The sequence below is a fragment of the Schistocerca nitens genome, chromosome 1, assembly GCF_023898315.1.
Source record: "Schistocerca nitens isolate TAMUIC-IGC-003100 chromosome 1, iqSchNite1.1, whole genome shotgun sequence".
In the NCBI taxonomy this organism is placed as follows: Eukaryota; Metazoa; Arthropoda; class Insecta; order Orthoptera; family Acrididae; genus Schistocerca; species Schistocerca nitens.
Genome location: NC_064614.1, coordinates 851,234,445 through 851,252,710, shown reverse-complemented (window position 1 = coordinate 851,252,710; position 18,266 = coordinate 851,234,445). Strand labels below are relative to the sequence as shown.

The window sequence follows — 18,266 nt, the reverse complement described above, 5'->3', positions numbered from 1 at the left end:
ACAGATATTCATTGTCTTGGCAATTTGTGTAAGTTTAGACCTGTCCATATATTCTTTGTTACTGGGAGATTTTGTTGCTGTCTGTCTGTTTTTGTTAAACAGATAACGCAGTGGAAGGAAGGAGATATGCTTGGCAGTTTCTCAGTTCAGTTTTGCACTAGAGTCTGGCCTTGAGTGCTTTGGGAAAATGTGTCTAATCATACAATGAAAGCATTCACACCCAGATGTCATAGTTGCTGATGAATCTTCTGGGCCATGTGGCTGTGGTCTAGAAAACTACATGGTTCATGATGTTTTGCCCAGAACTGCACTGGACGTCTTCAGAGGTGCTCCTGACTGCACTGAGTCTTGCTGACCAAAACACCAGGTACTCCAAAGATATCCACTGCAGCTCTGGACCAAATGTCAGGAACCAAAAAGTTTCGTAGACCACAGTCATACAACCTGGAAGATTCATCAACAGAAGTTTTCCTAATGCTTGAAGAAGACTGTTGCATGTGCACCATGCTCAGCTGTAAGGGAATATTTATTGTGAGAGCTGCTTCAGTTGGTTGTGATTTCTTATTGGAGAAAAGGGTAAAAAAATAAGAGAAGACTACTGGGCTCTGTTACACCACCTGGTGGCACACGGAGAAATTGTAATACAAAAAAAGTCACTCGATTTGTTTTGTGAGTGAGTAGTATGTGAACAATGTCTCCCTCTTGTTGTAAAACAAGAAGTAGGATTTGTAAGGTGAGGGTGTTACAGTCAGTCTCAGAATTTGCTTGATGGGGAGAGAGTGGTGTCTGCAGGGGAACTTTAAATTCAACACAGTCTATCTAAAATTTTACAGTGTTTTGAATTACACTGCCTAGATTAATGCCAGATATTTGGAATGTTTAAGTTGACAACTACCTAGCATAGGAGCAGTAAATTTGTACATGATCTGTATCTATAGTGTACCTAAAAGTTTTTGAGTATCCTGTTTCTTGCCCAAGTTTCCACTATTAAATACGTTAGTTTGGTAAAAATAGTTTTGAATGTTATTTCAAGATTATTATTAAAAAAATAGGGTCAAATAGAAACACTTTCCTGTTACATTTTTTGCAACTGGTTACAATAGCAGATACACACTGAACCAACAACATTTTTCAGAGAAATCAATGTTTTTTGAACATGATCAACACAGAGATCCGTACAGATACAAAAGGAAAAAAGTTTCAACCAAATCATTCAACAGGCTGCTCTTATACACTTGAACCATCTTTATTGACATATTCTTCTATTATTGCTGGATATCGGTTGTAAGGTAGGTGGACATCTGACAACCTGTGTGTTGGAAGTTCATCCCTCTTGTACTCATTAGTGCCAAATTACTCAATACTATATTCCTTTTGTATATCTTCTTATACAGTTTTGAGAGTGATTTTTCTTTCTGTCCAGCACCTAATTCATTTAAGCTTCTCCCACTTCCTAACCATTGCCACTTCATTTATTCTTCTTCTTTTAAAATTTGTGTATTTGTGGCTTTGCTTGAAAGGCTGCTTTATCAATTGAGGCATTTCACATGAGTCTTGTATTATTTTGTATTCAGTATTAGTCGATTGTATGCATGAAACAGATGCATTGTTTGAAAACCAGTCAGTGTTATTATCTGACCTATTTTTGTTTTTAATGGTTGTTTTGGAAACATTTTAGCTTCATCCTATTTTAGTTTCCCTTATAACCACATTTTGGTTCGTGGAATAAAATTGTGACTGAAGATATATAGAAAAGATTTTTCCTCAAATTGTTACCCACTTGATTCTACATCTCATCAGTAAAGATAATATTAATTCAGAAGCCTTTACAGTCATCATGGTTCGTTCTTGTGGGTTTTCAGTGTAACATGTTCATTTTTGTTGCACAGTTTCTCTGCGTTTGATGTATGACATGCATGTTCAGCCCACTTGTACATTTCATTTCCAGGTTCCATATCAGTCTGCTGCAACATCTATTGTTTATGAAGAATTTTATATGCCTCAACAACCTATTCCACAGTTATGTGAAAGCTTCAGCCAGTGTGAGGTGACACCTTCTGTGTCAACTCGTGTGCGACCTCCCATTACACCTCTACGGCCTCCTGCTGCGCCTGTGCGACCGCCTCTTACACCTGCGAGACCTCCTGTTACACCTGCGACACCTCCTATGACACATCTTAAAGAAACATTGCGGAAGGCTAGAAATAAAGTGGTAAGTATCATTATTAACAACCTCAGTTTATGACATAAAATAATTATTAGATTTTGCACTAGTGTCCTTTTAAATTCTGTAACCAACAGAGTTTAACTGTAGTTGTAAATTATAAGTGTGCTATCTTCACTTGATTGAAGATGCTTGTAGCACTAAATGTTGCAGTAACAGAAAAACTAAATTTTTCGTAACTTTGTAACTTTAGAGGTTTATTTTTGTAATTTAATTCCCGCCTTGTTAGAGGAGTGGAGACTTGAATTTATAGGTTATCTGTGTCATTATTACTTAGTTTGATGACCTTACAAAAACTATCGGTTTTCCAGCAACCTTCTGTCATCATTGAATCATTCTTGCCTCGCAGAGGAAGTGGGTCTGAGAAGCTATACACAGATAAACTGCATGAATATGCTGTGCAGCAAGGCCTGGGGGAACCATCATACAAATTAGTACCTCGTAAACCAAAAGGAGAACCATTTGTTTATAGTTGTGTTGTAAAGGTAAGTTATCAATTGGTGAAATGGCTTGACGTTAATAGATCAGTGATTAGTAAGAACATTTTGGTGCTTCTCGTGTTTGTTCTGTTGTTTCTCCTTTCTCAGTTCCTGTTGTCCTTGTAGTCTGTTGATGGTATGTCAGTATAAATTTGTAGATAAAGTAAAATAAGATTTTAAATACTATGAATTCGCTCGAGTATGAAGTTGTAAGAAGAGTTACCAAAAACAGTGGCTTTCAGTCTTTCTTTTGACAATCCAACATTCCCGAAATACATTAAAGCAGTATATTTCCATTATCAGTGTAGAACTCTGTATCCAAACTTCTGTGCATTGTTACAAGTGTCAGTAGTTTACGAACACACTAACTGGGGAAAACAGTGGATCATTTGCACGTGAGCTGCATCTCCTCATAATATTATGTCAGTAATGATTGTCCCGTGTCAGCTGAGCAGGAAAAAAAAAAAAAAATAAATTCAAGAAAATTATGGTTCTTTCTCTTGTGGTGTAAATCTGAAACAAGCGTGGTCTGCCTCAACAAGCAAGATGATGAATAGTTTCACTTCCATTTAATAACTGTAACTCATTGGTAAACAGCAGTATGAATTTACTGCATTGGAGGGAAAATGAATAATGCTGGAGAATGCAAACTCAACTAGCTGCTACATATTTAATGCAGCAGAGAAGTTTCCACCAGTTAGGCATGTTCGCTCTCTTTATTCATAGCACAGTGACTGGGAATAGGGATATATATAGGATAGCAGAGAAATTTTGTAGAATCTTAGGAGGCATGTTTAGTCAGTACCCAATTTCTGTGTGTTGTACTACAAGAGTCATTCAGATATTCCTAGTACCAGTGTCCATGAATTCTAGGGACCTGGGGATGAAATTTGCTCTCTGATTTACCTGTTTTCCTGTCCTCCTCCCAAACTTAACCTACCTTAGCCTGTCTTAGTTGCTTCCTTGGTCTATTATTTATGTTACTAATTATTTTTCTACCCCTGGATTCCTCTTCTACCCAGTTTATTTTCTCGATTTTCTTATTAATTTCATTCTTTCAATTTATCATTGTATTTTATCTTAATGCCATCTCTATTTCTCATGACTTTCACTACTTTTCACGGTCTTTCAAATTAATTTTGGACAGTGTGAACTGATGCATGATCTTTCGAGTTTCTACTTACTCACACTGTTCCTTCATCTTAGCCTTCTGTTCCCCTCAGAAGATGGAATGTTCTCAACTTGGTTTCTGAGTGTCGCCCCTCCCCTCTCCATCTAAACTGTGAACTTTATCAGAGAAAGCAGTCTTCTTTGATATGATGGTTTGACACATTTTACCCTTTCTCTTATGTACAGCTTTTAATTTGCTACATGGAGGCCAGTAATGAGTAAACAAACTGTTTATTGCACATGCTTGCCAGAGACTTTGAGAATCTGCATGAGAATTGTGTTCTGGTTGATTAATATATGCTTGTGTGAGGTTGATCTTGGCTGTGTTAAAACTTTGTAAACATGACCAGATGCCTTTTTTTTTTGCAATATAAGGGAGTAACAATGAAAATTATGGATGTTCCATGGGATTATGAGCTGAGTTGCTTGTGTATATAGCATTTACTGTCTAGGTTTCGGCTCTTCAGTCTTCCTTTCCTTGTGTGCAGTGTGCATGTTGTACGCTTCACTGGATGGCAATTTCTACATTGTGGTCAAACTTTGCTGCAAGATTTACCATAAATGTTGTCATCCATATGTGTTGTAAGTGTGTGGTCAGTACATTGTCCTTTAAAAGCTCTGAAATTTATTGGAGGTAAAAGATTTGCGGTGTCTGAAAGAGAAGTCTTATGTGGGATATTCTGGGTGTTTTGGATACCTGATGTTGCAGTGTATGCATCCATAGGAAATGTGCTATTAATTACAGTTAAACTTTGATTATTTCGTTATTAGTATTGCACGTTACTAACAGCAGTCATCATAAACTCCCAGAAGGTGCCAAGGCTCTTTTCAAATTGAAGTTTCTATTGCATGTGTATTTTGGAGTCAACAAGCATTGGAAACTGTGTAGCCTGATAAACAGTCAAAATTTCAACAAAAAGAGTGCCAGTGTCCAATCGTCTCAAGAATTTTATTTTCTGATACTTACTGAATTGACTTTTGGATATAAAATAGAGACAACTTTTCTTGTCATTCTTTTTTAACTTTGTCCTTTATGTTGGAAATATTAGTGTGTAGTTTCCATAGGTTAAGTGTTGTGATGTATAGCAAGGTATACAATATTTTATTAATTTTGGATGTATGTTTAGTTACACTACAGGACACCATGTTAAAAAAAAAATGCTGAAGAAACCATAGCAAGGTGGACAACAGACACATGGAGTCTTTAATGTCATTGTGGAATCTGTAATGTCATTGTGTAAATATTTCCACTCTATTTATGGTTGTAAACATTTCCCAGGTTACATAGTATGCTACATTACTGTGGTTCAGTTTGGAGCTGGATGCAGTCTCACTAAGAAAGAGGGCTCAGTATGCTTGTCCTCTTTATTTTGTGGGGAATTAGAAATTGGTGTAAACAGATCCCCACATGCCTCAACAAACTCAGTAAAACTGGGATGTCATAGTTGCCATAAAGGTCACTTAGAAACGTTCTTGATTGAGTAACCATTCACATATTAAATAATAATTAAATAAAAGTCCTTGCAATCCAGATGTTCCTCACATCTTAAAAAAACAAATATTTCACTATAACAGTTTCGGATGGTCATTGGGACAATCACAGAATCTACCATGGGTAAAGAAAGGGAGGGGATGGGGGGGGGGGGGGGGGGGTTGTTACGGTCACCATTTCCTAATAGTTGCAGTGCCCATAACCATCTCTTACTAAATGAGATGCCAAAGATATGATTAATTTTGGGGAAATGTTTCACCTCCATGAAGACTTCAAATGTTCTCCAGTTCTAATTCTGTCATTACTCATTAACTGCTCAAAAATTGCCAGTTTGAACCATCCCAGGGGATGATGATGATGATGATGATGATGATGATGATGATGATCAGAAACATTCTGGAACATTTTTCATTTTATGGCACAACCTACTTAGTGCAAACTTTTTTAGAGCCCTAAATTTAGGTGGTGACTAAATATTATCATGCAACACACACTTGTAGACAAAGGACAACATTGAATGATTTTTCTTAGAAATAACATAAAGCATTACACATTGTTTTACATGATGGCACAGTTATTGTGACTGTAAACTTTCGACTAGTCAAGGGCATTGAAAAGTAGAATGTAAATAGTAATTGATATACTTTTCTCTATGTTTCCTGTCATCAGTACTTATGCTTCTGTAATCCTTTCCTTACTTATAAATCTAAAAATTGAAACTCCAGGTAGGAATATCAAACATGTAAGAAAAGATACACTGCTACTTACCATTGCTACTTACTGTAAAGAAGACAAGTCAGCTTTCAGACAGGCATGATTAAACAACACTCACTTGTTAGCTTTGTCCACAGCCTTCGTCAGTACACACACACACACACACACACACACACACACACACACACACACACACACACACACACACCTGTCAACTCCAGCATCCTGGGCTGGAATGTAATGTGTGTGCGTGTGCGTGTGTGTGTGCGCGCGCGCGCGCCTTTATTGACGATGGCTTTGGCCGAGAGCTAACATGTGAGTGTCATTTAATCGTGCCTGTCTGCAACTTGATATATCTTCTTAATGGTAAGTAGCAATCTTACTTATAAATCTGTATTACAAGTACGAGGTGCATTCAAGTTCTAAGGCCTCCGATTTTTTTTCTCCGGACTGGAAAGAGATAGAAACATGCGCATTGTTTTAAAATGAGGCCGCGTTCATTGTAAATACGTCCCAGAGATGGCAGCACCGTACGGCAGATGGAATTTTACCGCCAGCGGCGAGAATGAGAACTGTTTTAAATACTTAAAATGGCGACGTTTTCCTTACTTGAACAGCGTGCAGTCATTCGTTTTCTGAATTTGCGTGGTACGAAATCAATTGAAATTCATCGACAGTTGAAGGAGACATGTGGTGATGGAGTTATGGATGTGTTGAAAGTGCGTTCGTGGGTGCGACAGTTTAATGAAGGCAGAACATCGTGTGACAACAAACCGAAACAACCTTGGGCTCGCACAAGCCGGTCTGACGACATGATCGAGAAAGAGGAGAGAATTGTTTTGGGGGATCGCCGAATGACTGACTGTTGAACAGATCGCCTCCAGAGTTGGCATTTCTGTGGGTTCTGTGCACACAATCCTGCATGACGACCAGAAAATGCGAAAAGTGTCATCCAGGTGGGTGCCACGAATGCTGACGGACGACCACATGGCTGCCCGTGTGGCATGTTGCCAAGCAATGTTGACGCGCAACGACAGCATGAATGGGACTTTCTTTTCATCGGTTGTGACAATGGATGAGACGTGGATGCCATTTTTCAATCCAGAAACAAAGCGCCAGTCAGCTAAATGGAAGCACACAGATTCACCGCCACCAAAAACATTTCGGGTAACTGCCAGTGCTGAAAAAATGATGGTGTCCATGTTCTGGGACAGCGAGGGCGTAATCCTTACCCATTGCATTCCAAAGGGCACTGCGGTAACAGGTGCATCCTACGAGAATGTTTTGAAGAACGAATTCCTTCCTGCACCGCAACAAAAACGTCCGGGAAGGGCTGCGCGTGTGCTGTTTCACCAAGACAACGCACCCGCACATCGAACTAACGTTACGCAACGGTTTCTTCATGATAACAACTTTGAAGTTATTCCTCATGCTCCCTACTCACCTGACCTGGCTCCTAGTGACTTTTGGCTTTTTCCAACAATGAAAGACACTCTCCATGGCCGGACATTCACCAGCCGTGCTGCTATTGCCTCAGCGATTTTCCAGTGGTCAAAACAGACTCCTAAAGAAGCCTTCGCTGCTGCCATGGAATCATGGCGTCAGCATTGTGAAAAATGTGTACATCTGCAGGGCGATTACATCGAGAATAACGCCAGTTTCATCGATTTCGGGTGAGTAGTTAATTAGAAAAAAAATCGGAGGCCTTAGAACTTGAATGCACCTCGTACAACAATGAAAATAATCAATTTTTGACAATATAAGATAACTAGCTAGGTAAGAAATCTACTCTCCAATTGGCGGCAGGAGAACACACATATAGAAAAAGGTTTTATATATGCAAGCTTTTGGAGCCAGTATCTCCTTCCTCTGGCAGAAGGGTTGAAGGGGAAGGAAGAGAGGTGAAGGAGATGGTTGGAGAGGTTTAGGAAAAGAGGTGGAGTTCCTTGTCATCCCGTCCGATAAGTCTCCCCTGACCTGAGATTTTAGCTGACGTTTCCGAACTCTATCCCTTTTCCCGAACTTCTCCAGTCCTTTTCCTTCACCCTACTTTCTTTCCCTTCAACCCTTCTGCCAGAAAAAGGAGCCACTGTCTACGAAAGCTTGCATATGTAAAACCTTTTTCAATGTGTGTTCTTCTGCCGCCACTTGTTGAGTAGATTTATTCTCTCTCCAATTATACTCTATTACAAGTACAATATTTGGTGATAATATCCCTTCACAATAAAATCATTTCTCTTTTCCACTACTTACATAGTTTTTAAAATACATACCGTAATGTGTTTGTCACAGCCATGGACAGAATCACATTTAGAATCTCAGTAAACTGTATCTTGTTAGTTCACATGTACACTTGTGCCAAATATTAGTCTATGGCAGTATCTTTAGATTTTCTGTAGAACGACTGTTCTCAAATGGTTAAGGAACTTTATATTTTTCATGTAAATTCTGTTACGTATTTATCTGTTGGATGTTCTGTGGCCTTAACAATGTTTTCATACATTTTACATCAGAAATGATATTTATTTCAGGTTGGTGATGAGAATTTTAATAATTATCCTGATGAGAAAAGTACACCAGAGGAAGCAGCAGAGTCAGTTGCAAAATTGGCTGTACTGGAATTAACAAAATTGAATAAAAGCCTTTCAGCTCAGAGCGGTACTACAACTGACAGAAATGTAATTATAAGAAGAGTTAGCCAGGTATGTATTAGAAAATATTGAATAATGCTGTGAAAGTAACATACCATTTTGACTTTTTTAGAGTAATGTCAAAACATAATTATGTTTGGTTTTTGTTATTTTGTTCAGTCATGAGTCTGGTGATCAGGTTTATCAGAGGATATTTTTTTTTTTTTGTAACCATCTCTTTTCTTCAATTTTCTTTTCTGGGCTAAGTATATTTTTCCTCTCCTGCCATGACTATACTGGTTGTATCAAAAAGAATCATCCAATATTTAAAAAATCAACCATTATGTTGTTTGAGATTCGTGCATGAACAGTGTACTTTTGGAAAGAGCAAACTCTTGAGTTTTACATGGCTCCTGCTAGGTAGCAGCAATATGTGCCCACTTCAGTTCTAGTAAAAATGGTGTTAAGACAACAGAAAGTGTTTTGCTTTCTACGTTTTGTGCAGTGCGGGTCAGTAATAACTGTTCATTATGATTTTCATACTAGGTATGATGTGGATACTAATACAGCACAGAGCATTAGATGATGGCATGAACAATTCCCAGAAACAGATTGTTTGGGTAAAGGGAAATCGCTGGGCTGTCCCCGAGTGTCTGACACAGAAGTCAAACGCATCCGCCATAGTTTCACAAGGAGTCCACAGAAATCCATTTGCCGTGCTGCTCGACAGCTCAACATGCCCCCGATGTCTGTCTAGTGTGTTGCGTGTACGTTTACACATGAAACCACACAGAATTAAGCTACTGCAAGCTCTTCGTGAAGATGAGAAACAACAATGTGTAGAGATCTGTAATTTTGTTCTTGGCAAGATGGAGGATTACAGTTTTCTTCCACACTTAGTGTTCAGTGACACGGAAACATTCTATGTAAATGGAAAGATGAACCATCATACTGTGAGAATATGGGGTACGGAAAAAGTACTTGAAATTGTACAACATGAGAGAGACTCTCCAGAATTTAATGTGTTTTGTGCAGTTTCACAGGAAAAGGTGTAGCGTCCATTTTTCTTTGCCGAGAACACTGTTACAGGAAGCATGTATCTCGATATGCTTGAGAACTTTCTTTTTCCGCAGCGGGAGACTGATTCGAATGACTTCATTTACCAACAGGATGGGGCACTGCCACACTGGCATCTGGAAGTGTGGAAATTTTTAAATCAAAGGATTACTGAACGATGGATTGGTCGCACTGGACCAGTTGATTCAGCCTTACATTACTGGCATCCAAGGTCACTGGACCTGACTGTATGTGATTATTTCTTTTAGGGGCTTATAAAATACTTTGTTTATGTGACTCTGTTACCAACAACAATGAATGAACTACGACAGCACATAACAGTAGCTGTGGAAGCTGTATGTAATGCAAGACATGCTTGCTGCAGTGTGGGAACGATCTGAATACTGCACTGACATGCTGTGCATCTCAAGGGAGGTATATTGAACACTTGTGAAAAGGTATGAAAAAGAATTTTGTGAGTTTCCCATTCATTAAAAAACAAAATTAATTGTATATCTAAAAACAAAGATGATGTGACTTACCAAACGAAAGTGCTGGCACGTCGATAGACACACAAACAAACACAAACATACACACAAAATTCAAGCTTTCGCAACCAACGGTTGCTTCATCAGGAAAGAGGGAAGGAGAGGGAAAGACGAAAGGATGTGGGTTTTAAGGGAGAGGGTAAGGAGTCATTCCAATCCCGGGAGCGGAAAGACTTACCTTAGGGGGGAAAAAAGGACGGGTATACACTCGCACACACACACATATCCATCCACACATATACAGACACAAGCAGACATGCTTTGCCAGTAGAACTCTGCCCAACCTCTTTGCCTCTGTATATGTCTGCTTGTGTCTGTATATGTGTGGATGGATATGTGCGTGCGTGCGTGCGTGCGTGCGTGCGTGCGTGTGTGTGTGTGTGTGTGTGCGCGCGCGAGTGCGCGAGTGTATACCCGTCCTTTTTTCCCCCTAAGGTAAGTCTTTCCGCTCCCGGGATTGGAATGACTCCTTACCCTCTCCCTTAAAACCCACATCCTTTCGTCTTTCCCTCTCCTTCCCTCTTTCCTGATGAGGCAACAGTTTGTTGCGAAAGCTTGAATTTTGTGTGTATGTTTGTGTTTGTTTGTGTGTCTATCGACGTGCCAGCGCTTTCGTTTGGTAAGTCACATCATCTTTGTTTTTAGATATATTTTTTCCACGTGGAATGTTTCCCTCTATTAATTAAATTAATTGTATATGTTTATTAGTTTCAGAAATATAGATGTGCCAAACTGGATGATTCTTTTTGATACATCCTGTATTACAATTGGGTATGAAACGATGTAAGTATGCAAAGTAAGCAAGCCTTGACATTTCAGTGTGAAGCATTGAAAATTACTGATTATACACAGCCACAAAGACACCCAAAATGTACACACTCTTGGTAGCGGTGGGCCTGATGAACTAGTCTTGCCACTGCCACGTGTGTGTATTTTGGATGTGTGTGTGACGAATTGTGTGTATGTATGAATATGTGTACTCTCAAGAGTAATCTCTCTCTCTCTCTCTCTATTTGTTTAGTTGGTTCCGACTTCTGTGACCCCATGAACCAAAACACGCCTGTTTCTTCTGTCTGCTCTTCCTCCCACAGGCTTCCCAGGTTGGTACACACTACTTCTGTGATACCATCAACCCATCTCATTAGCGTCCTCTTCTCCTAGTGCCTTCAATCTCCCTCAGCATTAGAGTATTTTCCAGTTAAACATATCTTCTCATGATGTGTCCGAAGTAGGTCAGCTTTTGTGTTAGTATCAGAACTTACAGGGAGCACTCTGGTTTTATTTGCTGTAATGTTGACCTACTCGGTTACTTTGCAGTCCATGGGACTCTTTAAGAAGTGTCTTCCAACACCACAATTCAAAGCAGTCTATTCTTCGCTGTTATGCGTTTCTAATGGTCCAGGTCTCTCATCCATGCACCACAACTGGAAAGATCGTAACCCTTACAGTGCGGACCTTTGTTGCTAAATTTATATCTCTACTCCTTAAAACCTTGTCAAGGTTTGACATTGCTCATATATCAAGCAGCAGGCATGTCCTGATTTTGTGGCTGCAGTCACCATCAGCCGAAATCTGGGAACCGAGATAATTGAACATAGACTATGCCATTGTTCTCCTCCTACATGCAATGAAATCATATTTGTAGTTGCTATAATTTTTGTTTTGTCAGCATTGCATTCAGCCTAAGACAACCTTCTTCTCTTTGTTCTTTCACCTTTAACAAGAGTGTCTTCAACTCCTCTTAACTTCCTGTGAACAGTATAGTATCATCTCCATATCTAAGGTTGTTTATATTTATCCTAGCTCCTTTAATTCCAGTTTTTTCTTCATCTAGATCGGCATTCCTCATAACATGCTCTGCGTACAGGTTGAATAAGTAAGGTGATAATATGCAGCCTTGCCATACCCCTTTCTGGATCTTGATCCATTTAGTTGTTCTCACTGTGGCATCTTGGTCAGAGGATAAACTCTGTGTGAGATGAATGAAGTGATTTGGTTCTCTCATATTTGTGAGTACTTCCAGTAATTTATTGTGATCAACACAATCAAAGGCTTTGGGTAATCAGTAAAGGAGAGAGACATATTTCTGGAATTTTCTTGTCTTTTCCACAGTCCACCAAATGTTGGCAATTTGAATTCTGGCCCCTCTTCCTTTACAAAATCCAGCTTGTTTTTCCACTAGTTCTTGCTGTACAGGGTGATTTTTTCCACTGTGTACAAACTGCAGGGATTGATCCATGAGAGAATACAGAACCAAAATAATCTAATGAACCCATGTCAGGAAATGCATGGTTTCCAAGCTAGAGACCATTTATTCAGTCATGCATTGTTACAGAGACTGCAGTCTAATATGCACTCTATCATGAAGCCATGTTTACAGTATGTGTTGAAATTTGTGTCCATGTGTCTCAATGCATGTGTGTATACTCCATAGCATGTTCTGTCTCTCACAATCACATCGGCCAGGCTGCATCTGAACAGTGTCAAAGGCAGCATTAACACATTGCTCTGGTGTCTCCACATCTGGAATGGGCTCTGCATACACGATAATTTTGAGATGGCCCCATAATGAGAAATCATGCAGGTTGAGATCTAGTGAATGAGCAGGCCATGCAACTGGATCCCCTCATCTGATCCATCAACCAGGAAAGACACAGTTGAGATATGTCCGGATGTTAATGGCAAAGTGAACTGGAGCACCACTATACAGCAGCCACATAACCCTTCAAACAGTCAGTGGCACTTCTTCCAGCAGAGGAGGCAAGAAAATGCTGATAGTTCTGGCCTGTTAGGTGATGTGGGAGGAAGACTGGTTCCAAATTATGGCAGACAATTATCCTGGCCTACACATTCTGGCTGCACTGATCTGATGATTCGCTGTCACCATACCGTGGAGTTTCTGCATACTATCCCACAGATGCCTGTTGTGAAAGTTGAAGATACCAGTCTGCATAAAGGTGGCCTCATCTGTCAATAGGATGGACGACACAAATCCTGGAATCGTGGTTGCGTGGTGAAGAAACCAGTGACAAAACTGCTCCTGTTGTGGAAAGTCCATCACTAGTACGCCCTGCACACACTGTAAGTGATAAGGGTAGTAACAATTGTCATGGATAATGTTCCACACAATTGTCTGGCTTACCCTGGACTGGTGAGCCAACTGCCTGGTACTGATATGGTGGTCGCCTTCCAGTGTTAATCACATTTTCCTCCAAGCCTGGTGTCCGTACATTTTGGGTACATCCTTCATGATTTCCTGTTTCCTGAAACAACCCTGTCTCAGACAAACAGTGAAACACTGTTGCAAACATTGAATGCTGTGGTTGTTGTCAGCAGGAATAAGTCTCCTGATACAACCTTGTTGCTTACCGCCCATTGCCATTTGCCTTTCCATAAGAATGTTGAACCATTGTGTACAATGCTGCATCACATTCACTAGAAGGTGAGTTAGCAAGAGAAGTGAATTGGGCACAACATTACCATTTACTGTATTAGACTGCAGTCTCTGTAACAATATACGATTGAATAAATGGTCTCTAGTATTGAAACCATGCATTTCTGGATATAAGTTTATTAGAACTTTTTTGTTCTGCACCCTCTCATTGATCAATCTCTAGAGTTTGTACACAGTGGAAAGAATCACACTGTAGATACTGGCAAAGTCTATTTTGTAAGATTTCCATCATGACTTTGCTAGTATGAGGAATAAGTGCATATGTTTGGTGACCTGAGCATTCTTTAGAAATTCCCTTCTTTGGGATAGGGATGACTACTGGTCTTTTTCAGTCTTCTGTCCACTGTTGTATGCTCCATATTCTCTGACATTGAATGGAGCACATTTGGTGCATTCTTTCCAGTGATTTTGAACAAGTCTGCTGAAATTTCGTCATCTCCACTAGTTTTGTTTTTAGCCATATTTTCTAGAGTCCATTTGACTTCACTTTCGAAAATATCTGGATGCAGTTCTACAATAACCTTAACTTCATTATTGTCAGCATTGTCAGTATATGGATCTATCTTATATAGATCTCCTACATATTCTGCCCATCTTTTCTTAATGTCCTCTGCATCTGTTACATCTTTCGTATTTGTTTTATCATTGCGATTGTCGCATGGAATTTTCTTTGATGTCTCTAATTTTCTTGTGAAGATCCCATATCTTCTCCATTCTGTTATCATCTTCAACTTCTTTGCACTGTATGTTTAACAAAACATCTTTGACTCTTCTAGTTGATTTCTGAAACCCTTTGTTTAATTTAAACACTGCTGATCTGTCCCCTTTGATGTTTGTTTTCCTTCATTCTTTCGCAACTTACAATGCCTCAGCCAATAGCCATCTGGCTTTCTTGTTTTTTTTTAATATGTTTTCTGCTGCATCCTTGACAGTTTTGGCTGCTTCTGTCCACAGCCCTTGTGGGCTTTTTTCTTCTAAACTAGTGTGTTAAATCTATTTCGGACTTCTTCTTTGTAATCAAAGGGTATGGCCTTAAAGTTTTATCTGCATAGGGACAGCTTTTGCTGCTTCCCTCAATTTTGGCCGGAATTTTGCAGTTACGAGCTTGTGATCTGATCCACTATCACCTCCATGTCTTGTTGTAGTTCACTGAACCACCCTCTTCCAACTCTATGAAGTAAGTAATCTTTTTGATTCTGGTGTTGGCCGTTTGGTGAAGTCCAAGTATGTAGGCATAATTTGGGTAGCTGGAACAGTGTGTTAGTAATAACCAATGAATTGTCATGGCAGAATTGTAGGAGTCTCTGTCCTGCTTCATTTATAGCACCAAGACCAAATTTTCCTGTTACACCCTCTGCAATTGATTTCCCACTTTTGTGTTCCAATCTCCAACTATGAAGATGACATCCTTTTTGTTGTCGACATCAGTAATTGTTATAAATCTTCATAGAACTTACTGATAACTTTCTTTTCAACATCGGTGGTTGGTGCATAAACGTGAATGACTGTGATATTAAGGGATTAACCTTGAAATCTGATGACATCATTTTATCATTTCCTATTCTGTCACTAACTATGAAGTCTGCTCGATCACTTCTGTTTTTCTTATTCTCCAGAATAGTATACCATATGGCCATCTGAAGCAAATCCTCATATGCCAGTCCACTTCATTTCACTTATTCCCAACATGTCGATGTTAATACTCTCAATTTCTCATCTGACTAAGTCTAATTTTCCTTGACACATGGATCTTACATTCCATGTTCCTCTGCAGTTCTTGTTGCAGCATCTTACTCTTCATGAGCTTCTCTCAACCTAGTTCCACCCGGAGATCCAAAGAGGGAACTTGAAACTCCAGAACATTTTGTGTTAAGCAAGGCCATGGGGTTTTCTTCAGGTAATTTCAGTGGTGGTTTCCCAGCGCCTTCCACTGACCTCCAAATCCTGTCAGCTCACCAACTCAAGTTTCCTGCTGAGGTTGGTTACCCAACCTTCTGCTGAGTTGCTGGGCATAACAAGGGCACCAAGTATAGATAGGAAGTTGGAGAACTGAGGTGACAGAGGCTGTGAGAAATCTTTTGCCGAGTTCTTGCAGTCACATATCACCCCCATTTTATGCCAGAGTCTAAAAGTGTTTGCAAAGACTCCCCCAGGTCATTTCCCGAAAGCTAGTGTTGACCGTTTTCTATTATGTGTTTCTGTGTGCCATGCAGCAGTCCCTTATTTTACATACTTCCATTCAGAAGTTTTCATTACATTGTTATAAATTATGGGGTAATTATTTGTTCGCTTTGTGGCTGTAAAATTGATTTCCATAAGAGTTCGATGTCAGAACCTATATGAACCGTATATTGTCACAGTTAAGCTTTACTCTTTTTTTTTTTCTGTAAGCCACAAACTGCTGATATCTATTACTTCATTTGCTAAATCTTTTATATTATATCCCATGTGTTTCATAATTACACATATAGATGTGACAATGGAGAGTGCTGGGGGAATGTAAATAATTTAATTAGTACAGTTAACAATGCACTGAATAATAGAGACACTGAATTGTTGAAAGGCACATAAACAAGACAGAAGTTAGCAAGTGCATTGGATAGGTGGGTGGCATAGTGCATTTTTGTAGTTTCACTGCTGGGGCAGTAATGTGCAGCACACAAGGGTATGGTGAAGTGGATTGGGGGGGGGGGGGGGGGGGGGATAAAATGGAGGAGACAGATTGCGGGGAAGAAGGTGTGGAACTAGGATGCAATACCTCTGAAGTACATACACCCTGCACATCTTATTCCAGTCCCATCACAGGCTTCTCTTCCCAAAGGGAGGGCCACCTGTGAAAGCTGTCATGTATAAGGGGCATTAAAAAATAGATGAGCTGGAGTCTGGAATGTGCAAACCGGTGACAAGAGGGTAATATCGTGGCGTGTGTAACGAGGTGTGGTTCCGACCAGAGTGTGGAAGTTAGCCCGTCGTTAGAGAGCACGCGTGCACATCACATGACTATACAGAGCTAGTACCAGCATGTGTCAATCGTCGAACACTGCCAGTCGCATTGCAAACAGTAACACAGAGGCGTCAACAGAAGAGCAAAGAGGTGTTGTTTGTTTTCTGACAGCGGAAGGAATAGGAGGAACAAGGAATGGACATTCATTGACGAATGTCACAAGTGTATGGCGAACACTGCATGTTCTTTGCAAGTGTCAAGGAATGCCACAAGCGCTTCAGGGAAGGACGGTTGTCATTAGCTGATGATACACGGTCTGGAACACCACACTGCATTACCGATGACATTGTCCAGCTGGTGGATGCACTCATTACCCAGGACCGCCAAGTGACAGTGAAACCCATAGCTGCCGTTGTCTGATTGAGTATCGGAAGTGTTCACACCATCATGAAGGAACGACTGTACATGTGCAAAGTATGTGCCCAATGGGTGCCCCATAGTGTTCAACCACACCAGGAAGCATGTCAAATGGCCCGCTATCTTACTCATCTGCAGCGCGCTATGTTCAGGAAGGGAATTTGTTTCTGGCGCGAGTGGTGGCTGGAGATGTATCGTGGTGTCGTCACTTTGAACCAGAATCAAAACGACAAAGTCTCCAGTGGAAGCATCCAGGGTCACCACCACCACAAAAAGCCAAGGCCATCCACACGAGTGCAGGAAAGGTTATGCTGACGTTCTTCTTGGACCAAGACGGCCCCCTTCTGATTCACTTCCTGCAGCACAGGACAACAGTGAATGCCCAGCGTTACTCGCAAACCTTGACCACCCTTTTCCAAGCGATCAAATCAAAACGAACAGGCAATCTCACCCGTGGGGTCATTCTGCTCCACGACAATGCAAAGCCTCATATGACCAACACAGTCGCGGCACTTATGCAGAAATTCAAATGGGAGGTTGTCTGCTACCATCCATACAGTCTGGAACTCTCTCCCTGTGATTACGTCATTTTTGGTTCCCTTCAAAAAGCTATGAGGCAAACGATTCACCTCGGACGATGACGACCAGCTGTATGTGCGGAACTGATTAACATCGCAGCCCCGGGAATTTTCTGAGGCAGCCATTCACTGCCCTGTGTTGCAGTGGGACAAGTGTCTCAACAGTCAGGGTCAGTACTTCTAACATACAGGTACTGGTTTCTGTAATTATGCCTCCGGCTCATTTCTTTTTGAGTACTCCTTGTAATATACCACTTACACAGTAAACTGCACAATATTTAATGCAGACATGACTACCAATCAGCTTTCCATGCTGATGAGTCGTCACTGCCAAGTGGTGATTGAGATCAGAGTTGTCCATCCAGTTTCAGAACACACTGCTTTGCACAACATGCTTGAACATGCTTTATTTCAATGATTGCTTAACCATATGCCATCTGGGTCCTTCCGCCAACACCAGCTTCTCTATATGTATAATATATCTTGGACATTGCAACACATCTGTCGATTCCATAGTCCTCTTGGCCTCAATCTTCCTTAGCCTCAGCCCATCACCCGTG

General features: G+C 40.4%; 1 protein-coding gene across 3 annotated transcripts in view; it reads left to right on the top strand.

The window, feature by feature from the left end:
- Positions 1-18,266, top strand: part of LOC126263227 (tudor domain-containing protein 7A-like) — a 212,706-nt gene that overhangs the window by 43,877 nt on the left and 150,563 nt on the right. For 2 of the 3 annotated variants that reach the window (XM_049960313.1, XM_049960320.1), the window contains exons 6-8: positions 1,949-2,212; positions 2,536-2,709; positions 8,611-8,781. In XM_049960313.1, coding sequence (XP_049816270.1) covers positions 1,949-2,212; positions 2,536-2,709; positions 8,611-8,781 — 609 coding nt within the window. The remainder of the gene's footprint in view (positions 1-1,948; positions 2,213-2,535; positions 2,710-8,610; positions 8,782-18,266) is intronic. The other variant, XM_049960324.1, reaches the window with a different exon arrangement.